This window comes from Nuphar pumila, chromosome 2, assembly GCF_984573655.1.
Source record: "Nuphar pumila chromosome 2, dmNupPumi1.hap1.1, whole genome shotgun sequence".
In the NCBI taxonomy this organism is placed as follows: domain Eukaryota; kingdom Viridiplantae; phylum Streptophyta; class Magnoliopsida; order Nymphaeales; family Nymphaeaceae; genus Nuphar; species Nuphar pumila.
In genome coordinates this window covers 136528358-136554960 of record NC_143250.1, presented here as the reverse complement: position 1 = coordinate 136554960, position 26603 = coordinate 136528358, and the positions used below count along the sequence as shown (strand labels likewise).

At 38.7% G+C, this 26603-nt stretch overlaps 3 protein-coding genes and 1 pseudogene across 3 annotated transcripts; 3 read left to right on the top strand and 1 right to left on the bottom strand.

Moving 5' to 3' along the window:
• Positions 1-618: 618 nt before the first annotated feature.
• Positions 619-1103, top strand: LOC149847244 (uncharacterized). Its single transcript, XM_089993736.1, has 2 exons — positions 619-635; positions 713-1103. Exons 1-2 carry the CDS (start codon positions 619-621, stop codon positions 1101-1103), a joined length of 408 nt encoding a protein of 135 aa, XP_089849862.1.
• Positions 1104-5089: 3986 nt separating this feature from the next.
• On the top strand, positions 5090-13258 carry LOC149847243 (GATA zinc finger protein). The gene is made up of 3 exons (XM_089996878.1): positions 5090-5866; positions 5967-6132; positions 12532-13258. Exons 1-3 carry the CDS (start codon positions 5138-5140, stop codon positions 12981-12983), a joined length of 1347 nt encoding a protein of 448 aa, XP_089853004.1. The 5' UTR covers positions 5090-5137; the 3' UTR covers positions 12984-13258.
• Positions 13259-15579: 2321 nt separating this feature from the next.
• LOC149847242 (multiple organellar RNA editing factor 8, chloroplastic/mitochondrial pseudogene) lies at positions 15580-15987 on the bottom strand (annotated as a pseudogene).
• Positions 15988-19442: 3455 nt separating this feature from the next.
• On the top strand, positions 19443-20596 carry LOC149847241 (protein DOG1-like 4). The gene has a single exon (XM_089998350.1). The coding sequence runs from the start codon at positions 19444-19446 to the stop codon at positions 20158-20160; it is 717 nt and encodes a 238-aa protein (XP_089854476.1). The 5' UTR covers position 19443; the 3' UTR covers positions 20161-20596.
• The last annotated feature ends 6007 nt before the right edge of the window (positions 20597-26603 follow it).

The window sequence follows — 26603 nt, the reverse complement described above, 5'->3', positions numbered from 1 at the left end:
TTTTAAAAGCACTATTCACCCCCCGTCTAGTGCTCGTTGCCCCGATCCTAGTGCACTTTCATTATGAAACATACACATGCATCTACGTGATTGCATTATTGCATGATTGCATATGAAACACATGAAATAGTATATATTCACATGATTGCGTTGAAGCATGAAGAACATCAAAATAACTTCTTTCATGCACATACATAAAGAATTTTATTCAACATATATTATATATGAGTTTCATATATATAAAATTTTCATTTATTGAAAAATCATGAGTCCTCAAAACGGAGCTTTGATACCACATGTAAGACTTCAAATCTTATATTGAAATGAATATTTGATCTTTAGGATCTTGGAATCTCATGATCTTTACAAATAATTTATAAATACCTCGATCCATGTTTGTGGAAGAGAAAAATGATCGAGAATCTTCAAGGATTACCAATGCATTCCAATGCAATGATGATGCTCTTGCAACAAATTAAAATCGAGAAGTGGTTTCTCTTTCTTCACCCTCTTTAATTTCATACGTACATAACTGATGGAAGTTATCTACTTTTATAGGGTAGAGAAAAGACCGCTTCTTCATTGGTTACGTGATTTCCACTTTCCATCAAAATAGAGATGAAGAAGAAAAAGCTGTTTCTCTTAACCAATTAGAGTTAATAACTAACTCTATTCTTATCAACCTAATAAACACATGTGCCACAATTAATAGGAAGTTAATAAAAAATAAATTTTACATCCACGCCACGAACCCAAACGTCGTGTCCGTCCGATACTCCCCCTCCACCATGGCCATCTCCTACCGCGGCTCCCTCCTTGACGAGGCGCACGTGTGCGCTGGCGAGCAGCGACGAAACTCGTGCCGGATCCTCCACCTCCCAGCGAGGCTCAACGACATCGAGATTGCCCACCACTTCGCCGACGTCGCCTGCCACGAGATGGAGCTCACCGCCTCCGTCGGGATTCAGGGGTCCACTGACCTCCTCATGTGGGCCCACCGATTCCATATCGATGTCCATGGCCGCATCAAGGTGGACCCACTCCTGCTGGATGTCCTGGAGCAGGAGAACCGGTCCCACCTCCAGCTGACACTCTCTTGTTAGTGCGGGTTGGTGGTCCTGTTTGGGCGATGCATCCAAGTTCCTGAACTGTTCTTACCTTCACCATCTTCTGGCCTCTCGACAGGATAAATGTGATTGGGGAGCTTGATGCTTGTGTTAATTTGAGTTCACAACTTGGTGTTGTACGAGCAATTGTTTAAGTTGGCTCAATGAACATGGTTATTCCGAAAATAGTCCTTCCAAAATTCTGAAATTTTTGAATCACCACTAAAGTGTTACGTAGGGGTGGGCAACCGGCCTGGCAGCCAGAACCCGACCGATCATGGCCATGATTTTAGGCCCAGGCCAGCCTGTGGGTTACTGAGCCCGGCCTCCAGGTTACTGGGCTAGCCCGATAGGCCAAAGTTATTTATTAAATTTTTTTAACAATATAAAACTTTTAAAAATTAACTATTACATAGTAATTTGAATAACTATTATTATTTACCTAATTAGTTGCATGAGAACTTGTTATTTGTTAATTATTACTATTTACCGCACTAATTAGAAATTAGTTGCATGGAAACCTGTTATTCTCTCGTTAACACATAGTTTCAGTCAAGCATTTATGTATTTTAAGATTGGGTCAGACCAAAACAGGTTAGGCTGGACCCGGCCTGATGCCCACCCCTAGTGCTTCATGGATCTGACCTGTTTCAATTTGTTCACGATATGGTAATAGGAGCTATTTCACTCTTATTTAAGACACCAAACCAGTCAGTACCACCTAAGCTAAGTCACATGGATCTCCCGTATAATGTTTCATTATGTATTAATCATGTTGAAAGTTAAAAAATATGTCCATAACTATAACCATGTGACACGTCTCCTAAGGCCCCATGTTGAAGGAGTCGGAGTGGGATGATACCCAATTCTCAGAATCTATTTGGATCCACAGTCACCTTTAGTTCGATTTTGGGTTGCTTTTATAGCTTGTAATTCATATTGGATCCAAATAATTGATTTATATTTGTGAAGTTAATCACGAACATAAAATTATCATAATTAGAGTTTACTGGAAGTTAGGTTTATCAACATTAGGAATTTCTCATTATAAATAAATGAGAGGTCTAGAGAGCTAGGCAGTTCATTTAAAAATTGGGATAATTATGAGTTATTTTTTAATTTATTTAATTTCAACAACTTTTTGTTTTTTTCCTAGAATTTAATATTTTTTTAGATATCATAGTTTGGATAAATTTCTTGTGAACCCTGTTCAAGGTTTGAATCATCGTATTTAGGTACTGTATGAGTGGGAACTACGTAGGGTTGCACTAGTGTTGTCAGTGGATAGGATTTTATTGATATATATCTACCTAATCCGACTCTATTTAGTCAGATCTGGTAAGCCAAAATGATATCCATTTATGATTCGATGTGGATATTTTTTTTTTTGCTATAGAATCTGAAAAATAATTGAATTTAATGGATATCTAAATTTGATTGCATGCAAAAAAATAGAAACACAATACATATTCATGAATCTACATATGAAATCAACCACTATTCCACTCAAAAAAGTTTTCGAAAAAGGATTTTGGTTTTATTAAAAACCTTGAATATGAAATTAAGCAAGTAGGTGGGGATCCACCCCCCCCCCCCCCCCCCCCCCCCAAGTGGATTACCTTGAACTAGATAGAGTCCTTACATATTGGACTTCTAGATCCAACATGGTCTCATGTAGAGGGGCGTTCCACCCTATAGGTTTAATTTTCTTAATTTATTTTAAATTAACTCTGAAATTATTTAAAATTCTTCAGGAGTCAGCACTAGATTCTCAAGAGTTTCTTTTTCATTTAGTTCTTGAATTTCTCTAAAACTCTCTTACTGATTTTGTCAAATTTTTTTAGCACTTCTTACACTTAAATTCAATCTCTCAAGGTATAAAATGAGTCTAAAATTCCTGCATACTTGAGATTTAAACATTACTCAATAGATAGTTTTGTATTCATTAAAATCATACTCAAAGAGCTCAACAAAAGTTTTATGAAAGGAAATTAAAAGGAGAGAACCCTAAGAGACGTCTGGTCCATTGTGAGGTAGTACGTGAGAGTTGGCGTTGTTCAAGAGTGTTATTGGAAGCTTGTTGTGTTGTTTGCATTTTGCTCAAAACATCATATATAACCCATCGAACCCGAATCTGTCATCCAATTAAAACAGCCTATCTCGAACCCCCATGTCAGCATATAGACACCTCACTTAGGGACCTAGTTGTATCTTATTTTCGATGCCTTGGTTGTTCATTAGGAGCCAATTCATAGTAGGTTCTAGTTGATATACCCACTACCGAGCTATTACCCGCTCGTGCTTGCATTCAAGCGAGTCCTTAGTGTGTTGTTCGACTCAAGCATTACCTGAATAAGTCAGTCCTCTCGCGCACAACCACACCAGACAGTGTCTATCCCATTCAAGCCAGATGGATCAGCAAGAGGTCCTGACTAGCTAGAGGGTAGCTTGATCTTGCGCATTTCGGGCCTTGTGCATATAAGTATGAGTAACCAGGTTGGCTTAGCCGTTTAGGTCCGGTAGATCCAAGCCCTGGGTCCTGTTGATGAAATCCAGGTCACATGGATACAAAGCTAATAACAAAAGACTCTATTCCACCATAGTGACAAACATTTTTATAGGCAATTTCTCATTTTTCAAAAACTCACAAGCAATTGAAAAAATTTCATAAATTTCGTGTTTTTTTTGGCAAAATCTTGGTGATAAAAAAATAAATTAAAAAATATAAAATTTATTTTTTATAAGAAAATATTAATAAAAATTATTTAAAAATAAAAATACATGGTTTTTTCATGATAATAGCCGTTTAAAACGTAAATATCTCATTTAAATCACGGTATTTAGGTTTTTTCATAAATCTCGCGATATTTTAAAAATCTCGCAAGAAATTGCCGTTTTAAACTTTCAAGCAATCTGTCGCGATATTTGTCACTATGTATTGCACCCCATATCCAGCACACTAGACAAAAAACTGACTTGGATTCAGACCCACTGGATCCGACCTCCATTCTAACGTATTAACAGCACTAGGCATGACTTAGATTCTGACAATTTGATCCAAGTCCCAACCCTACTAGGTAGAAAGCTGTCTTAGATTCAGACCCATCGGATCCAACCCAACTCTAAGCCACTCAAATAGCCCTCATGCCACTTGGGGAATGACTCTCTCTCTCTCAGCAAAATGACAAGAAAGATAAAGGTGAAAACGACGCTTAACCCCTGTTTCCATGTGACAATCGTCATACTTTTATCCTGAAAAATATGTACATTAAAATATCAAAATTACCCTTAGTCAAACCCGTCAATATTCCCTCCCCTCGTTGTGAGGTCGGGCTGGATTCATTCCGAACCACGACTATTCGAACTCGTCCGAGAGGGTAAATGGTTTAAGTTCGAGCACCAAATTCAAGTTGGTCAGCCCCAAGGGGCTTGACACAGTGAAGGGACCTTAGCCACTAAGCGGGTTAGTCAAGGTTCCATTTTCATGAGCATTAGTCTTTTGTATCAAAATGATCATTATAAATAAAAAATTCAAATTGATAATTATAAATAAGTCAAGCAAGGGAAAACTCGTGGTGTAGTTATATAACTGGTAGGGTCTGCCTGACCCAGCTTGCCTTTCAAAAAATAAAAATGAAAAATAAAAATAAAAATAAATTTTTTTGTTTGAAAAAAATAATTTTTTCATTTTTATTTTTTGAAAGGAAAACTCGTGGTGTAGTTATATAACTGGTAGGGACCCAGCTTGCCTTTCAAAAAATAAAAATGAAAAATTTATTTTTTTCAAACAAAAAAATTTATTTTTATTTTTCATTTTTAGGCTCAAGCCCTCCCTCTCTCTTTAGCAAACGAGGCTCGGTTTGTAAAAACAGCCTTAAAAGAAAGGAAATGTGAAAAAAGAATGAGAGCATTTTGGTCAATTTGTAAAACCCTATACGTGTCCTCACCGACCTCGTTACTGATATTTCCCCGAACCCCGTCATTTGGCTTCTTCCCCAACCCAAAGAAGGAGTTAATTTGAAATTTCCAACATGCCCCTAGATAGGCCGGCCGGCGGGACGGAGTACGGCTGGTGCAGAGCCGTCACCAGCGGCACGGGCATCACAGTCCTGGCGGTCCTCCTCTCGCGCCAGCCCGAGCCCGAGAGGCTCGAGAGGACCCTCCGCCGCGTCCAGAACCGCCACCCCCTCCTCCGCGCCAGGCTCCAGTGGACCGACCGGACCCCCACCCTCTCCCTCTCCCCCGATCCCTACCTCGCTGTCGAGTTCGTCGGCTCCGGAGACGCCGCCAGCATCCTCAGGGACTCCGACGCCGGAGACCCCCTCCACGCCCTCCTGGAGCACGAGCTCAACCGGAACTCGTGGCCGGAGACCCGGATCGAGACGCCGGCCGAGCTCTTCCTCGCGACGGTGTACCAGCTGCCGGACTCGAGGGCGGTGGTCGCCCTCCGGCTGCACACCGTAATCTGTGATCGCGCGTCGGCGGCAGCGATCCTCCAGGACATCCGGCGGTGGTACGGCGGAGAGGCGGACGAGGTTGTCGGGGAAGCGGCGGAGATGGCGGTGCCGCTGGCGATAGAGGACATGGTCCCTCCGGAGAAGGCGAGGAAGCCCTTCTGGGCTCACGGGGTGGACCTCCTGGGCTACTCCCTGGGCTCCATGAGGTTCAGCAACCTCGCGTTCGAGGACACCGTTGCGACTCGGGCGTCTCGGGTGGTTCGCTTGCAGATGGATCGGGATGAAACGTCTCGGGTTCTGGAGGTAACACTACTAGCCGATGGCTTCACGTTTCTGCGTCGTTACTTTGGTTCAAATTCAAATTGTTTTTTTTGGTGGTGGTGGGGAAACGGAAAATTGGTAGGCATGCAAAGAGAGAGGGATAAAGCTGTGTACGGCGCTGGCAGCAGCGGGATTGAAGGCAGCAAATTGCGCGAGGAAGGAACCCAGACCGGCTGAGAACTATGCCGTTGTGACCATCATTGACTGCAGGTCCGTTGTGGACCCTCCCCTCCAACCTCATCATGTAGGTATGGCTTCTAATCACAAGGAAACAAGTAATTTTTTTATTTTTCTCGGATAAACGTGATCATAGAGCTAGTGGCACCGGCTCTGCCAGATGTACTTAGTGACCTGGCGGCGAACAATTAGGTAGCTTTTTTTTACTCCGAGCAGAGAGACCTAGCCACCCTGGCTGCGCCTGCCGTATTTTACGGTCTCTGTCCATGTCAATGTAAAACTCAAAGGGCTTACCCTTGACTAGGGGTGGCAAAATCTGACCATACCCGCCAACCCGCTTCTTAGCCGGGTTAGGGTTAGGGTTAGGGTTAGGGTTAGGGTTAGGGTTTGGCTTAAACGGGTTGGTGTTGTAAAAGGGTCGACCCGCCTAACCCGTTTATTAAACGGGTTGTGTTCGTGTTAGGGGTATGCCAACTCGTTTGACCCGTTTAATAAACGGGTTAGGCGTTTACACAAACCCGTCAACCCGCAACCCGTTTTTTGTGTTTCTAATTGTGTTATTCGGGTTAGACAGGTTATTCGGGTTACTCGGGTCAGTTATCGTGGCTATGTTATTGGGTCGACCCGTTTAATAAACGGGTCGCCATGTCATGTAATCGTGTCGTGTCAACCCAATCCGTTTATTAAACGGGTTAACCGTGTCGTGTCAGGTTACCCATTTAATAAATGGGTTGTGTTCGTGTTAAGGTATTATGACCCACCAACCCATTAACCTGACCCGCCAACCCGACCCGATTGCTACCCCTACCCTTGACCCAGGGTCTGTCACCAAGCTTGGGCTTACGTAGGGGTGATGCCCATGGGATTTGAACCTACACTCTCCGCCAAACAGTTTTAGGCCAAACCCCTTGGGTCAAAACTTGATAGAAGCTTGATAGGAGGCGTTTCGCAGGCCCCTGTTTTGGGACCCTTGCATTGAAATGAAAATGCCAATTTCCATCTGCTGCCCAAATATGCTTTGGCAAAAAATGTGGTGTTGAGGATAGAGTTGCCAAAAACATCCTCTTTTGAGTCATGTTGAAATGTAGGTGTTGATGCTGCTAAACCCCATTCCTCTTTTGAGGAGGTGGTGTGCGATCCTGTTTTCTTATCTAATAAAGACAGTTTTCTTATGTAAAACATGGACCCTATGCAGTGGTGGAGTCGGGAATTTAAGCCAAGGTAGGCACGGATGCACAATTGCTAACATTACTGTCCATGTGTCTAGTGTTTGATTCATCTTTGCTGACAATTTTTACAAATATACTGGTTCGGATAACATGCATTCACTCCATAAATTGCAAAAAAAAAGGATTGAAATTCTAAAGCTTACTAAAAAAAAATTGGATTTAGCTTCTTCATTCACTAAATAAATTGCAAAAATATGGATTAAAATATAAAATCCTTAAATTCTAAAGCAAAAAAATATCGAATTTAGCATCATTCAATCAATAAATTATAAAAATAGTAATTAAAATAAAAAAATCTAAAGCATACCAAAAATATCGGATTTAGTATCATTTACTTAATAAATTATAAAAATAAGGATTAAAATACAAAATCTCTAAAATCTAAAGTATAATCGAAAAAAAAAGATTTATCATCATTCACTTAATAAATTGTAAAATTAGGGATTCAAATAAAAAACCCTTATAAAAAAATTTGAATTTAGCATCATTCATTCATTAAATTGTAAGAATAAAGATTAAAATACAAAACTCCTAAAATATAAAGTATACAAAAAAAAAGATTTAACATCATTCACTCAATAAATTGTAAAAATATAGATTAAAATACAAAATCTCTAAAATTTAAATTATACAAAAAAAATCAGATTTAACATCATTCATCAATAAATTACAAAAATAAGGATTAAAATACAAAATCCCTAAAATCTAAATCATATTAAGAAAAAAAAATTGAACTTAGCATGATTCACTCAATAAATTAAAAAAATAGAGATTAAAATACAAAACCCTTAAAATTTAAAGCATACAAAAAAAAATCGAATTTAGCATCATTCACTCAATAAATTGCAAAAATAAGAATTAAAATACAAAATCTCTAAAATCTAATATACCCCCAAAAAATTGAATTTAGCATCATTCATTTAATAAATTTAAAAAATAAGAATTAAAATACAAAACCCTTAAAATCTAAAGCATATTAAAAAAGTTTATTTCAACAAAATTGTCATTCTTCAAATTAAACAAAAAACTATGCAATCTACAATAACTTTTCTACTATAACTGATTAAGAGAAACATATAACTGAAAATGGCAGATTTAGTTTATTTTAGTGTTGATACTAATGGTCCCTCTTGTAGCGTTTGATGTTTTTCATATATGATGTAGATTTTAGGAGTTTTATATTTTAATTTTTAATTATGTAATTGATTTATTGACTGCATGTTAAATGCATTTTTTAATATATAATTTAGATTTTAAGGGTTTTACATTTTAATTGCCTATTTTACGATTTATTTATTGAATGTAAGCTAAATGTGTCTTTTCACATATATAATATATATTTTAGGTATTTTTATTTTAATTTTTAATTATGTTTTATTTATTGAATGCATATTAAATGTATTTGTTTTTCTTATATATGATTGAGATTTTAGGGGTTTTATATTTTAATTATTTATTTTATAATTTATTTATTGAATGCATGTTAAATGTGTCTTTTAAGGGTTTTACATTTTAATTATTCATTTTTATAATTTATTTATTAAATACATGTTAAATGTGTCTTTTAGGGGTTTTATATTTTAATTGTTTTTTTTTATGATGATTTATCGAATGTATGTTAAATATATAGAGATTTCATATTTTAATTGCCTATAGTATTCTGCCTTGGTTCTTTGAATGTATATAAGATTTGAATCCAATTTACTATTGTAGATATTAGATCCAGATCCAGACCAACCATGATCTAACTTAAATCTGAAGCTTCTACATGGCTTTTATCTGGCTTCTCTGGTTAAGCCAATCTCCATCCATGTCTTCCTAGGCCTACCCGACCTCTTTTAACTAATATATTTTCCCATTTCTCCATCCTTCTAACTGGAGCATCATTAGGCCTTCGCCGAATATATCCAAACTACCGCAAACGATTCTCTCTCATCTTATTTTCAATGGGTGCAACACCTACCTTCTTACGTATCTTCTCGTTCCGAATCTTATCTTTTATTGTATTTCCACACATCCATCTAAGCATACACATCTCAGCTACACTCATTTTTTGAATATGATGTCTCTTGGCAACCCAACATTCCGTACCATATAGTAAAGCGGGCCTAATAGTCGTCCTATAAAACTTTCCCTTCAACCGCAATGGCATTCTATGATCGCACAACACTCCAGTTGCACTTTTCCATTTCATCCACCCAACCTTTATCCTATGATTTACATCTCCATCAATTTCTTCATACTTTTGAATGATAGATCCCAAATATTTGAAACAATCATCTACCGGTATTTCTTGCTCACCAAGCTTCACTACACTCCCATCACTACTTGGTTGCTTACTAAACCAACATTCCATATATTATGTCTTACTCTTACTCAACTTAAAATCTCTTGCTTCCAATGTCTGTTTTCATAATTCTAACTTGCATTAACCTCAGCTCTAGACTCATCAATCAAAACAATATCATCAGCAAACAACATACACCACGACACATTTTCTTGAATTGATCTCGTAAACTCATCCATCACTATAGCAAATAGGAAAAGGCTTAAAGCAGATCCTTGATGTAACCCAACCGTTATAGGAAAATTGGTTGTTACCCCTCCACAAGTGCAAACATTGGTTACTACTCCTTTATACATATCTTTAATTATACTAATGTACTTGAGAGAAACACTTTTCTTCATCATTGTCCACCAGAGAACGTCCCTAGGTACTCTATCATATGCCTTCTCCAAATCAATAAAAACCATATGCAAATCTTTCTTCCTCTCTCTATTTCTCTTAATAAGTTGTCTAAGAAGATGTATAGCTTCCATAGTTGATCTTTGAGGTATAAAACAAAATTGATTCTCCTATATCATGACAACCTTCCTCAACCTAGACTCAATCACTCTCTCCGAAAGTTTTATAGTATGACTCATGAGTTTTATACCACGATAGTTTGTGCAATCTTGTATATCACCCTTATTCTTATATAGAGGCACCAAAGTACTCTTCCTTCACTCATTAGGCATCTTATTTGTCCGCCAAATCTTGTTAAAAAGATTCGTCAATCATTCTAAACCTTTCTCTCCCAAGCATTTACAAGCCTCGATAGGTATACCATATGGGCCAACTGCCCTTCTTGATTTCATTTTCTTTAAAGCCTCTGTAATTTCTTTCTTTTGAATCTTGCACATGAAGCCACGATTCATCTCATGAAAAGGAACGGGGAAGTCTCCAAGATCCTGAGCATGACTTCCATTAAAAAGCTTGTCAAAATAATCTTTCCATCTCTCCTTAATCTCTTCATCTTTGACTAAAACCCTTTGCGTTTCATCTTTGATACATCTAACCATACTCAGATCCCTCGATTTCCTATCTTTCATCTTTGCAAGCCTATAAATATCCTTCTCACCCTCTTTGGTATCCAACTTGTCATAAACCTCCTTATATACCTTATCTCTCGCGTTTCGAACTACTTTTTTAGCTTCCTTCTTTGCTATCATATACTTCTTCAAATTCTCATTATCACGACTCTTATTTAGATTTCTATAACACTCTCTTTTAACCTTAATAGCTAATTTGACATCATCGTTCCACCATGATGTATCCTTACCTAGCGGTGCACCGCCTTTAGACTCACCCAATACCTCCTTAGTCACCTTTCTCATACTACCAGGTATCTTATTCCACATTGATTCTGAATCCTCTTCGAGACACCAATCAACTTCCTTAACTACCTGCTCTACAAACATTCTTTGTTTAGCTTCTTTCAGTGCCCACCACTTAGTTCTAGGATTTATCCTATGTCTATCCCTTTTGCGGCATTGTCTAATTCTAAGATCTAAAATTAAGACTCTATGTTGTGTAGCTACACTTTCTCCTTGTATAACCTTACAATCGATGCAATAACCCCTATCTCTCTTTCTAAGTAGGAAAAAATCTATCTGACTCATATTAACCCCACTTTTAAATGTTACTAGGTGAGACCCCCTCTTCCTAAACTAAGTGTTTGCTAAGATCATATCATAGGATAAACCAAAATCTAAAATCCTTTCTCCACTTTCGTTTCTTTCTCCTATACCATAGCCTCCATGGATACTCTCAAATTCATCCCTACTAATGCCTACATGTCCATTAAGGTCACCGCCAATGAAAAACTTTTCTCCATAAGATATCCCTTGTACTACTCTATCTAAATCTTTCCAAAATTGATGCTTAATGGAATCATCTAAATTTACTTTGAGGTACATAAACACTAATAATATTAATAATATCCGTACCTAATACTAATTTAATAAGTAAAATCCTATCACCCTTCCTACGGACCTCAACTACATTATCTATAAACTCACGACTCATAACAATCCCTACTCCATTCCTATTCCTATTTATTCCTATATACCAAATCTTATATCCCCAATGTTCTATCACTTTTGCTTTCTCACCTACCCATTTGGTCTCTTGTAAACATAAAATATCAATCTTTCTCCTACACGTAGCATCTACTAACTTACCAATTAAAGACCCTATGTTCTAAGTGGCTAACCTAATTTTATAGTCTTTGACTAACTTCTTTACCCCCACTCGTCCAACAAAGCGAGGGAACCCTTGCCTATTTGACACCATACTCGAGTGCCGGTGTGACGCGTCGCTTCTAGGTGATGACCTAGCAACCCTTGCCCATTTATCACTGCCTCCGGGCCTATAGAGTACAGTGTGTCGCTCAGTAGGGAACGCCCCAACGAAATTCTCATATTGGTTCATATTCATAGGGTATGACGGATCAGGTGCCATCACATGGCACACTTTGAGTGTCCCTCTGCACCTGACTGCCCTTCATCTGCTTTTGGGCCTCACAACTGTCAGACTGTCAGCTAAAGATGGAGAGCACGAGGTGCAGCAAAGTGTGCCATGTAATGGCACCTGATCCTGGCTCCATACCAAGAGGTCTTGGGGTGGTGGAAGGAGTAGACTGCAGACGGACTTAACCTTTTATTTTTGCCATAAATTGGCCTCTTTTAGGACTTAGACCCAGATTTCTATGCTGAGGGCTTGAGCATTTTGCTATTGCACTAAGCAGTGGCACTGTACTGAATTCAGTCAACTGTTGCACCCACTTAAGATTATTGCTGGATTTCTCGGTTTAATGGCGGATTAAAAAAACTAGATTTACATGCAAATCAATCAAACTTTTTCAGCCTGTTCCAAGTCTTTGTGCCATTGAGTCCAGACTTGGTACATTCTGTTTTCAGGGTTCTACCACTCTGCAATCTTGAACACACAGAGCGTGAACAGTCAAGAGGAAGTGTGGGACATGGCAAAGAGATACTTCAACTCGCTCTCAGGTGCAATAAAGGGCAACAAGCACTTCACTGACATGGGGGACCTCAACTTCCTCATGTGCAAGGCCATTGACTACCCTCCTACAACACCCTGCTCTTCGATGAGGACTTCGTTCATGGCCGTCTTTGAATCACCCATAATTGAAGATGACACCAGCGATGAATTGCATAAAGAGATCAGCTTGGAGGACTACGTCGGGTGCGCATCGGTCCACGGCGTTGGTCCATCCATTGCGATTTTTGACACGATCAGAGGTGGTAGGCTGGACTGTGCATGCGTTTATCCTTGGCCTCTTCATTCTAGGGAGCAAATGGAGCTGCTGGTTAGGAACATGAAGAGCCTCCTCCTAGCTAATATTTGAAGGATGGGGTAGCCACTGGTGGTTCTACAAATTATGATCAATCAAACTGTTCTTGAATCAAGTGATTGATCTCAAATACAAACCATGCCCAATCATTGTCAATGTTGGGTGTCAAATGGGTACCTGGTGTAACAAGAACAGATAAGGTAATATTCTCAAAAAACTCATGTCACAGAGACGCACCATTTAGAGTCCGAAACGATTGGGCACACTATGGCATGTTATATAACTCGTACAAATCTTATTTTATTAATTCTCATTGTTCATACAGAAAATTTATGATGGCTAAAGTCACGAAGAGACCATATTACGAAGAGTTTTACAGATTCAAAATTATGGAGCCTTTTTTGAAAAATTAAATTGTGGGAAAATGATGTAAAATGGGAAAGGGGGACAAGAATTTCAGGTCTATGGGATCTATTTGAATCCATTATTGTTGTTTAGATTTTTATTTTGGATCTTTAATTTATATTTGAACATTGGATCCATGTATTTGATTCATATTAAATTAGAGGTCATTATAATTAGGAATCTTATCTTCGTTGGGAGCTTATCAAAATTAGGAAACCCCACATCTATAAAATAGATGAGAAATGTAAGATAAAATTAGGGCTAATGTTATAAAGAAAATTTTGAATTTTTTATTACTTAATTTTTTATTAAAAATTTAATCTCCTGTTAGTTTTAGTCATTTCTTGGTTTCGTTATGCAATTTAGTTAGTTATTCCCTTCTGATGCCAAATCTGCTGGTTCCACAAGTGAACATCCTGTCCTGTTTATCATAAAACCTCACCTACGAAGTGGTTGGGTTGCATGACATCCCCGAAATCTCTTAGCTTTCTTAGCTTAGGACCTGCTCAATCCCCTCGGGTGAGATTCATTTTGGAAGCAATTATGAAAGTGCATGAGAAGTGAAAGGGAAAACATGTAAGAAGTGATGGAGAAACAAGGGGAAAGCGAGTGAGAAGCAGAAGGAAAACAAGGGGAAGCAAAAAACAATAGGTATAATATGAAAATTATATAACAAGGGGGAAGCAAGGAAAAAATGAGTGACACCCTTTTATAAATAGGGTTGGAAGTGATTTGAGGAGTGGGAACCACATTTCCTATTTTTATAAAAATCTGAGTTTTCCTAAGCCTTGGGCTTCTTGTTTCGGAAGAGTGCTTCCCCCTCTAAAAGGACGCTTCCGGTAACTATGATCTACTTACAGATAGTCTCCCACATTGAGTTTCCTACATATTCTCTAATTTTCATTTGTTGCAAAAAAATCTCATGGCTTTTGCATTGGCAATAATGGAGGAGGATGATTTAATTTTATTTTGGTAATTTTGTAAATTAGCTAATTAAGGCAATTTCTAACAACATTTGTCTTTTGTTTCTGTGCACTAAAAATTTGATTAGATGGCAAGGAAGGCAAAGATTTTCTTTGTCATCTAATCCATAGGCAAGGATAAAGTATAGTAATTTCTTTTGATCCAAAAACACAAACAAAAATAAGAATAATATTTATAGAAAACAACTTAAAAAAAAAAAAAGCAATCTAAGGTTAGGTAGACCCCTACCAGATTCTATATCAGAAAATAAGGTATTACAGAGATCATATATCACTTCATATGGGGGACCAGCCTGGGGAGTGATTCTTCCAACATTTTTGGATCCCACGCTTTGCTAGTTTGGCTAAGAATCTAGCTATATGTAGTAAGAATTTTCGTTAGGTTTCTGTTCATTTAATCTATCACATCTATACAAAAAAAAAATCCCTCACCTCTCGAGGTATGATATTAACATTAGATCAATCATTCAAAAAAAATTTGATTGTGGCTATCAGATCAACCCTATTAGGAATTAGGGTTACCTTCGGCCGTGTTGAAACCATGCATGGTGAAGCGTTGTACCCAATGGTCGTTTACCAGGCATCTATCGAGATGACCAACTCTAAACAGTTGGCCTTTCAGTTGGTTATGCCAAGTTAAGTTAGAGTTAGGGATCTGAATTTCTAATAATCCACAAGCTTCCATAAGAAAAGACCCCCATGACAAAGGCACCCTTGATGCGAAGGCCATCTCATGTGTGAAAAAAAATCATACGTAAATCCATTCAAAGAGGGGCGTGGCAAGTGTCACGGGCTTAGAAGCGAAGGCCCCCGCGATATAGCTTCGAGTAATTACAAAAAAAGGTGAAAACATGGCGGTCTGGAACAGCGAGAATGGATTTACTTATTAAATGCATGGTCAAGGTCAACGTGAAAAGAAACCGTTGTTGACTGTAGGCCCCACAGGGAAAATGGAGTAAAATGAGTGAAACAAACCAAGCTTTGAGGTTCCCCTTACTAGGGGTGGCAAAATCTGACACGACCCGCCAACCCGCTTCTTAGCCGGGTTCAGGTTTGGCTTAAACGGGTTCATGTCGTAAACGGGTCGACCCACCTAACCCGTTTATTAAACAGGTCGGGTTCATGTTAGGGGTATGCCAACCCGTCTGACCTGTTTAATAAAGGGGTTAGGCGGGCGGGTCAACCCGTTTACTTGAACCTGACCCACCAACCCGTTTACCCGACCCCGACCCGCCTGCCAACCTTAGTAAAAAGAAAGACACTTACGACCCAAGAACCTGAGCGAGCGTCTTAATATAGCTATCGATGATCTCATCCCTGGTGGGGTTTCCTTCGGGAGGCTCCACGATGATGAGCCAGTGATCGAAATCGCACCCATCCAACAAAATCATCTCCTTGGGCGGCTGATTGCTCCGGTTGGGCAAAGAATCGTTGAGGGACGAAGTGGTCAGCTTGGTCGAGAAGCACCTCACGCCCATCACCAGAACCCACACGATTTTCGGCAGTGCCACAAGGGAACGAAGGGGGAATCCGAAGGGCCGCGAATGAGTGATGGTCGAGAAGGAGGACGAGGACCTCCAAGACTTAGTGGCCACGCCGTGACAGGAAGACATATGAGAAGCAAGCACCCTCCTGAGAAGATGGGATTTCCCCAAGATCGCCGATGCCATCGCAGATGGGGACGAGAGAGGGAAGAGGAGGAAATGGGTTTGGAGAGGATACCCTAAAACTCTCTTAAACGGGCCAACCCACCGACCCGTTTACCCGACCTGACCCATTTATTAAACGGGTTAACCATGTCGTGTCAGGTTACCCGTTTAATAAATGGGTCGGGTTCATGTTTATCACAGCCGACCCGTTTAATAAACGGGTCGGGTTCGTGTTGAGGTATGCTGACCCGCCAACCCACCGATCCGATCCGACCCGATTGCCACCCCTACCCCTTACCCATGCAGGAGGGGTACATCAAACCATAGTGACAAATGTTTTTTATCGGCAATTTCTCATTTTTCAAAATCTCGCGAGAAATTGAAAATTTTTCATAAATCTCGCATTTTTTGGCAAAATCTTGGCAATAAAAAAATAAATAAATAAAATAAATATTATTTTTTATAAGAAAATATTAATAAAAAATATTTAAAGATAAAAATACATGATTTTTTTGCGATAAATAGCCATTTAAAACATAAATATCGCGGTATTTATGTTTTTTTCATAAATCTCACGATATTTTGAAAATCTTGCGAGAAATTGCCGTTTTAAACTTTCAGGCAATTTCTCGCGATATTATCGCGAGATTTTTCATAAATCTCGCAATATTTGTCACTATGCATCCAACCTCTGGTTAGTAAAACTCTTGAGGTTGTCCATGCTCACCAAGGAGAGCACTCAGTTTAATCCTTGCAGCAAGAGATGCTTTTGTGGACTTCGAACCATGATCATCCCATCTTAATTAGGTGGCAAATCAAGGTATACTATTCACTTAATAGTAAATGCAATGAGCAGAAACGATAAAATGTTAAGGTATCAAAAGAAACGCAACCCTACAAGAGCGAAGTTTTACGTTGTATATAAAAATAAAAAATAAAAAATCCAGTCTTAAAACGCTTTTGAGTAAAAGCTTAACACTTGGTCAGTATCCGAATTAGCACGGGTTAAAATAATCAGCTAATTAGAAGGGTAATAAGACTACTAACTTGGGATTTAAGGATCTTTTAACTGAACCCTTATGCATAGGGATGTCAATGAGTCGGGTTTGATGGGCCGCAGGTGGAACCAAACCCAAATCTGATTTGAGATGCTTGTACCGGGTTCAAAGCCAGATACAATCGGACCCACCATAAGAGGAACCATATAAAATCCTTTTGATTAAAAGCTTACACTTGGTCAGTATCCGAATTAGCACAAGTTAAAATAATCAGATAATTAGATGGCTAATAAGACTACTAACTTGGGATTTATGGATCTTTTAACTGAACCCTTATGCATTGGGGTGTCAATGGCCGGGATTGATTAGACTCTGGTAGAACCAAACCCAGATCTGATTTGAGAAGCTGGTACGGGTTCAAACCCGAATACAATCGAACCTATCATAAGAGAAACCATACCTGGATGCTATAAGGATTAATAAACCAGAGTCGAACAATATTCAGTAAAATAATATTTTTTATCATTTCTACATAAAAAAATTTGTGGATCTTAGTCGGAACTCGGTTGGGTCTGAGTCTGGTATGAAATTTTACAAACTATACCTTGTTCCATATATCAATCGGATCGGACCCTTTGAGTCTAGTTTAGATTATAATTGAACCTCCTTGTTTATCACCAAACCATGACCTTATAGGATTTAGTAGAGGTCGGATCGAACCTGACATCCCTACTTACGCTTCCCCAACTAATCACACGTCAGCATTTTGAATGGGGCCTGCATTCTGTTGATTTGGGGCCCATGAACAGCTGTCATGTGATTCACTGGAAGCTTATCCCCTCTTTGGATTTCTCAAAGAAAGGATTGCATCATTATCCATACTAGAGATCCAGCCAAACACACACCTGGACGGCTGCACCGTTAAGAAAGTGGACGGTCATGATGCACTTGGTTGAATGGCCAAGATCATGTGCTTTGCGCAAAATCAACAAAACAAGGGGTCAAGAAGGAAACCAATGGCAGCGACGACTGCAGTTGGATCAGGTGATATGTCAAAACAACGGGTCAGATGTCGGGTTACACTGAATCGGAATATGATTAAAATCTGAATCCGACTAAAACCCGAACCAAGTTAAGTGTAACTATGGGCTTTAAGCTAGTCAAATATGGATTTGGTTTTTTCATCCAACTCCAAATCCGAATAGGTCGGATCCAATTCGTTTTATCTTTTTTTCCATCTGAAGCCGAGCCTTGGAGTCGTCGACATTCAAAGCATAATGACAAATCTCGTGAGATTTATGAAAAATCTTGCGAAAATATCACGAGAAATTACCTGAAAATTAAAAACGACAATTTCTCACGATATCTTCAATTTCTAGTGAGTTTTCGTCAAAAACATAAATATCACAATTTAAACATGATATTTATGTTTTTATCGACTATTTATCATGAAAAAAACCGTGTGAATTTTATTTATATTTTTTATAAAATTAATTTTTATATTTCTAATTTATTTTTTATTGTCAAGATTGTTTTAAAAAAACATGATATTTAAAAAAAAAAATTCAAATTCTAGAGAGATTTTGGCTGCCGATATTTTTTCGATTTTAATTTTTGTCACTGTCATCCATAGTGCCCAAAACCAATGTCATCAGTAGCGGTGCGTATCGGCCTGTATCACATCGTATCGACAGAAAATCGATACTATTAACCCTTGAATCGGCAATATTTTAATAACAACAACAGCAACAACAACAACTACGTTAATATTTTAATAAATGCAAAAAAAAATACTAAAAAATCAATTTTTATTATTACGTTAATATTTTTAACATGTGTCACGTTATGATTGACATGTAATATTTTTTATTATTTTCTAACCGATACAAAACGATTCACTTGAGTATCGGCCGATACGATTGCCCAAAACATTTATTATTTTTTTTGTTTGAAACTCCCCATGATGACGACGTCAAAAATTTTTTAGTGGGCTCCACCGTTCATACAACGGGCTGTGGCAACGAAGTCAACGGGCGGTGGTGATTTCAGAGCACAAAAAAAAATTGTGTTTATGAATCACCTGACCCAACCATGGCACGAAGGGCTACCTTCATCCTTCCATGTATCTAAGAAAGCCGTTGGCATTCAGCCCACGAGACGGAGAGATAGAGAGGGTATTGAGATCGACGACGTCCTTTCGCGAGACATCTGTTCACCACCGGGCGCGCGGAGGCTTTCGGTTGATCGACCGACATGTCTTTCTCCTGGTTAAACCACACCCCTTCTTACATCAGACAAAGAAAGGAAAAGAAAAAAGCAATCATGCTGCCTCTTCTCTGAGGCCAAGAGCCAATATCCCTCTCTACTTCCCACCTTCTCCTTTTCTTTTCCAATGGATTCCACTTTCTCTCTCTCTCTCTCTCTCTCTCTCACACACACACACACATATATATATATAACTCTCTCTGTTGTCGAGGGAATGCCATTCCCTATGGAAGGAGGAGGAGGAGGGGAGGAAGGGCTGGAGCAGTTCTACGAGAGGTGGCTGCTTCAGCAGGAGCAGTTCATCCAGCAGCTCCGCTCCTTCAGCAGCCCTAGCGTGCAGGACAAGTTGGTGCAGCCCCTCATCGCCTCAGTGCTCGACCACCACAGGCAGTACTTCATAGCCAGGCGGTCGGCCGCGCGGCTCAACGCCCTCGCCGTCCTCTCCCCGCAGTGGGTCACCCCCTTCGAAAAGTCCATCACGTGGATCGCCGGCTGGCGGCCCCGCGCGCTGCTCCGGATCGCGATGAGCACGCTATCAAGCAGCCTCGTTGAGGACCAGAGGCGCCGACTAGAGTGGCTCCGAGCCGAGACGATCAAGCTGGAAGATGGCTTGGCCGGGGAGATGCAGAGGGTGCAGGACGCGATGGTGAGCAGACAGATGGTGGAGCTGGCGCGCCGGGAGGGAAGGGTGCGGAACGGCGAGCATGACCGCGTGAGCACCGGGATAGACTTCGTGCTCGAGTCGGTGTGCTCGGGGATGGAGAGGCTGCTGGAGAGCGCGGACCGGCTGCGGTTCGGGACGCTGAATAGAGTGGTTAAGTTGCTGAGCCCTGTTCAGGCGGCCAAGTTCCTGGCGGCCACCGGGGTGTGGCTTCTTCAGGTGCGGAGGTGGGGCAAGTTGCAGCAGCAGCAGAGGAGTGACCGAGAATGACCTCTATTCCCTTGCACCATCTATAACACGTAGGTTTAGATGTTGAACTTGCACAGGCTTGCTTTAGTTATAGATTTTATTGTCTTTGTTTTCTTGAGAAGAGTACAGTAATGTCTGTGATAGGACGTTGTCGGTTTCAGATCGTGGGTGTGTCTCTAAAGTCATGTCTTAGAAGGAAGGTTGTGTTATGAACATGTCAATATGTAGCTCTCTTGCCTTGTATGGGGAAATAAGTTGGAGCCATCTCTCTCCATTGGGATGCTGAATAGCGCCGATCACAGACAACTCCATTGCACCCACGACCTGCAGATCCGGTTGCACCATTAGTATTCATGGAGGTCGCACGTTCAACGTGCATACCGCCCACCACAAGATCCCCCTCCCCAACCATAAGAGGGGAGAGGGTTGGCGCTCAACCTTTGGTACCTTCTCTCAACCACAACCATGGAAACCCAGATATGGGAGAGATTGTACCAGCATAGACTCGCACCATCAATTTAAGTCGTGGCAGGGAGCCGGCGAAAGATGGGAAACCATTCGTCCATGGGGGGCAGCCGTTGGCCATCCGGCGATCTCACATATATATATATATATATATATATATATATATATATATATATATATATATATATATATATATATCGGCCAACGATATCCCCAGAAAAGGAAAACCCTAGCAGCTAGTTCTGTGTATGATCTTCCTTGAATTCGACACACTTTTAGATACAGTTTGCACCTTAACCTGATCAAAACACAACAAAATCTGGGTCAGACTTTTAGGAACTAAGTTAGTTTTACCCCTACCCTCCAAAATTTCCCTAAGGATTCTACCATCTGGTCTTGATACCTCAATTGTTAATTAGGTCATCAATACTGAAATTTGTATGTACAGATTTCAGTAATGCTGCAACTCTAGAAACATGAGGACAGGCCATGGCAGTCCCAGTTGTAAAGAGGATGAACACAGATAATATCGTTGTTATCTTCATTTTCAGAATACACATCACAAATAATCACAAATATATACTCATTTACAACAGAAATCCCTGATATGAAGTAAACGTTACATTTTTCCAGCACAGGCTGGATCACGACTACAGTAAACGTTACATTTTTCCAATTTTTTCTATCTCAACTGACAATAGACTGGACCCTTATGGTCATCTTACTAACAACCCTCACAACAACAAAGCAGTGGATTAGCGACGACCTCATTCCGTCGCTATTCCGTTGCTAACCGACTTAGCAATGAAGTAGCGACGGATATCTTATATCACAATTTTTTCGAGGCTAATTGGCGACGGCATAAATCCGTCGCCAGTGCCATCGCTAATTGCGACGGAATAACGATCAACGGATTCCGTCGCAAATCCGTTAGTACTAAACGACGACCTCGGCTTGGCGACGGCTGTAAATCCGTCGCTAAATTATATGTATAGCGATGAATATATCCGTCACAAACAAGAAAAAAAATAAAAAAAATATTTGAAAATTAAATATCGAGAACGCTACAATTTATATTTCCTGTACAATTTATATTTCCTGTAAATAAAAAACAAAGTACACATAAAATTATATATAAAAGGAAACTAAAATAATTAATCGTTCCACTTTAAAATTCACAAGTTTAATTATTTACAATTCAACAATTATATTTTCGAAACAAAAAAAAATAGAACAAATTCAATACATTAATCTAATCATCGTCAAGATTTTGTGTGTCTTCTTGTTCATTGCCTTGATCGGTCCCTTCAGCTCCGCTACGCTGATTATCGCCAGCAACCTACACAAGAAAAGAACAGTCAGTATTGATAAACAAAATATATTGAAATAAATTATACACTATATGTGATTCTATCATGTGCTCATATGTGTTCTAAGGCAGTAAAACAACTCTATATGTGATTCTATCATGCTCATATGTGCTCTAAGGCAGACAAAAAACTCTATATGTGATTCTATCATGAATGATATGTGTTCTAAGTCAGTAAAAAAACTCTATATGTGATTCTATCATGAATGATATGTGTTCTAAGGCAGCCAAAAAAACTCTATATGTGATTCTACCATGCTCATATGTGCTCTAAGGCATACAAAAAGCTATATATGTGATTCGATCATGCTCATATGTGTTCTAAGGCAGTAAAAAAACTGAATATGTGATTATAGCATGCTCATATGTGTTCAAAGGCAGTCAAAAAAACTTTATATGTGATTCTATCATGCTCATATGTGCTCTAAGGCAGGCAAAACAAAAAACTTTATATGTGATTTTATCATGAATGATATGTGTTCTAAGGCAGTAAAAAAACTCTATATGTGATTCTAGTATGCTCATATGTGGTTTAAGGCAGTCAAAAAACTGAATATGTGATTATATCATGCTCATATGTGTTCTAAGGCAGTCAAAAAACTGAATATATGATTATAGCATGCTCATATGTGTTCTAAGGCAGTCAAAAACTGAATATATGATTATAGCATGCTCATATGTGTTCTAAGATAGTCAAAAAAACTTTATATGTGATTCTATCATGCTCATATGTGCTCTAAGGCAGGCAAAAAACTTTATATGTTATTATAGCATGCTCATATGTGCTCTAAGGCAGGCAAAAAACTCTATATGTGATTCTATTATGGTTATATGTGCTCTAAGGCAGGAAAAAGCTATATATGTGATTCAATCATGCTCATATGTGTTCTAAGGCAGTAAAAAAAACTCTATATGTGATTATAGCATGCTCATATGTGTTCTAAGGCAGTCAGAAAAACTCTATATGTGATTCTACCATGCTCATATGTGCTCTAAGGCAGGCAAAAAGCTGTATATATGATTCTAGCATGCTCATATGTGTTCTACGACAGTCAAAAAACTGAATATGTGATTATAGCATGCTCATATGTGTTTTAAGGCAGTCAAAAAAACTGAATATATTAAGGCAATCAAAGTTACATGAAATCTAACGACATGTAATATATTGCATGAAACTTTCATACCTGAGAGGGACCTGCAATCGAAGTTCCCCTGTTCAGCAAAAAACTGTTGAACTCAGCTCGGAGAACGTTGGCGACGGTTTCATGGAAGTAGTCACGCATTGCGTCCTTAATGATCTGACGTACATCATCTCTGAAAAGAATAGGATGCTGCTTGGAGCTTATGTCGACGGAAGAAGTTTGTGAGCCGTAACTGGAAGAAGCAATGACAGGTGAAGTGTTAATATTACTCCCAAACTCGAACACACGACCATTTTTGGGTTCACTTGCTGCAATCACCCATGCTATAGGATCAAATGATGGATGCTGAGTAGCGTCATCGCCATATCGCTCTACCATCTGTTGCTCATATGACTTCTATAAAATAATGTTTACAGTATGCATTAATAATTAATAATAACATTATGATAACTTGCATATTGCAATGATTATTAATAGAATAAATATATACCGTTGTCGTTCTCGCTTTCTCTGATATGAAGTCTCCTGTGGTCTTCTGTTTATGTGTTTCAACAAACACATCCTTATATGGTACAATGCCTCCTTTTTCTACTTTCTGTGAAGTTAAATGATAAAAGATTTAGTTAACAAGTTTGCAACAATACTTATAAAATTGATATTATATATTGACGAGTTACCATTTTCTTCAGGTGGCTCCCAAAAGTCTTAGATCCACCTGTGTGTAGATGGGCTTCAGGCATTTTCGCTCAATTTTTTTCAGCCTTCGCAAAGCGATTTCGAAATGCATCCTCCGCCCACTTGTCGCACATTCCCTCGCAATAATCTCTCCTGATGGTAATAGGGCCACGGCCCTTCAACTGTAGTGGATCATCTATTCCGCCAGAGGTTTTTTTTGTTGTAGTCTTTATATTGTGCAGCATGTCTGCAAATCGATTGACAACCACCCTCTGCCACACCTTCCTTGCATCATGTTCCTCCACCGTAGTCGCGAAGCGATTCGAAGCCTATATATATTTTCAAAAAGTTAGTAGACATGATTATAAAAAAAAAATTAAATATGAAACACATTAACTATGACAAACAACTGTATACCATGAATGAGGACCACAATCTGTTTATCATCTCTTTTGGATACTCTTTTCATTGAGCGACTGGTCCTGGTAGATATGGAAGAAGTGAATTCCTAATCTCGCGTACTACTTCTTGTGACTCAAACCTCATGCTGTATATGAATTGGTACATAGTAAATATCAATATAAAATATTTATAAGATATGCAATAATTGAAAACAAAATACTTACGGTCGAATATCAATATACACTATTCGAATGAGTCTTCTTGTGCCAAACTGAGAAGACCCTGCATCCTGTGTTGGCTCCTGACTTGTGTGATCAACTGGTGTATGTGGGTCGTGTATAGGCGAAACATCACCTGTAAAAAAATACGTTAAAAATTCTCAGAATACGCATTTCAACTAATCAAGCATCCAATCAGTTAAATGATATACCTATCACAGGAGCCCGTGAAGATGAAGGCTGGGCCTGGCTACTACTAGATGAATGACTATTGTAACCTCCATGAACCATATTCTAACAAATAATAAATGTCATACAATACATTCAAATAATTCGCATCAAGTATTATAATACATTCAAATCATTCGCATCAAGTATTGCAATACATTCAAATGATTTGCAACAACTATTACAATATATTCAAATAATTCAAATCATTCACATCAAGTACAATACAACCCATTCATTTACATCAAGTATTACAATATATTCAAGTCATTTACATCAAGTATTACAATACATTCAAGTCATTCACATCAAGTATTACAATGCATTCAAATCATTCACATCAAGTATTGCAATGCATTCAAATCATTCGCATCAAGTATTACAATACATTCGAATAATTCAAATCATTCACATCAAGTATTGCAATACAACCCATTCATTCACATCAAGTATTACAATACATTCAAATCATTCACATCAAGTATTGCAATGCATTCAAATCATTCGTATCAAGTATTACAATACATTCAAATAATTCAAATCATTCACATCAAGTATTGCAATACAACCCATTCATTCGCATCAAGTATTACAATACATTCAAATAATTTAAATAATTCACATCAAGTATTGCAATGCATTCAAATAGAGTTTTGTATTACAAGATTTTGCTCACTAGCTTGAGAATTCTTCCTCGTCAATTGTTTGACTGTCATATTCTTCTTCTTCTTCATTGTTTACCCATCCACTTGGTATATCATTTGGATCGCATTCTTCTATGAATGTTTCATCGGCCAATTGAGATATGACATGCATATCATGCGCAACATCGTGACCATAAGAGAAGTCATAGATATCATCTGATTGATAGTAATCATTGTCTTCAGCTAACTTGTCTTCCTATAACTGACCATAAGAGAAGTCATAAAAGTCATAGACATGCATATCCTCTTGTCTTTGGCTTGAACCGAGAATGCCCACATGACGGGCATGATATGTTGTTTTCCTGATCCTTGAAATACAACATGTAGTGATTTAGACAAGCATCAATCTTTTTATACCCCATACCTAGAGCGTTGACCATAACTTTCGCACGATAGAAATTTTGTGGCAATTTCTCATCTTTGGGCAACATACTCTTCACAATCATGCACAAACAGTCAAAACATGATTGACTCAAATTATACTCGGACTTCAAATTCATTAGTTGAAGAACTGCAGACAAGGTAGTGTGACTCTCGCAACCGTTCCAAAGTGACTCATCAACATCTTTAAGTAAATCATAAAATCTAGTAGCTGCATCGTTTGGTGATTCTTTATCTACTGCAGTTCTTACATCACTAGGACTCATAACAGAACCCAGTTCTGTTCCTGCGACATCAAATATCAAATCCATATATGAATTATCGTGCACCACATTCACCCGTGCATCAAAATTGTTTCTAAATTCTTCTCCATGAAACATCCAATTCTGATAATCACTCACAAAACCCTTCTTGTATAGGTGATGTCTAACGCCATGAGGTTCTATAAATCGACTATTCTTACAAATCTTGCAGGGACACCTAATCCGACCTGTAGGATCCACTGTACTGACACTTGCCGTTGCAAATTCAATAAAACTTTCAACACCATCCATATACTCACGTGATAACTCATTGTCCACTATCCTACGGTACATCTATTCACAGTTTGCAGTCATTTTATCGTATGATGTTACGAATAATAACCTAACCAGTTAAAAGAGAACCATCAGAATGCTATGATGAAGAAAATATCAAATTTATCATGCAGTATATGATGTCATACAATAACAAGAATTATGATACATGCATTGATAACTTAATATTTTCATGTGAAAACTATTAATGTCACAATACATTCATTTGAAGCATGCTTTCATTATACAATTTCACATGGAAGCCATAATCAAATTGAAAGTAACTACATGCAAGCATGGATACA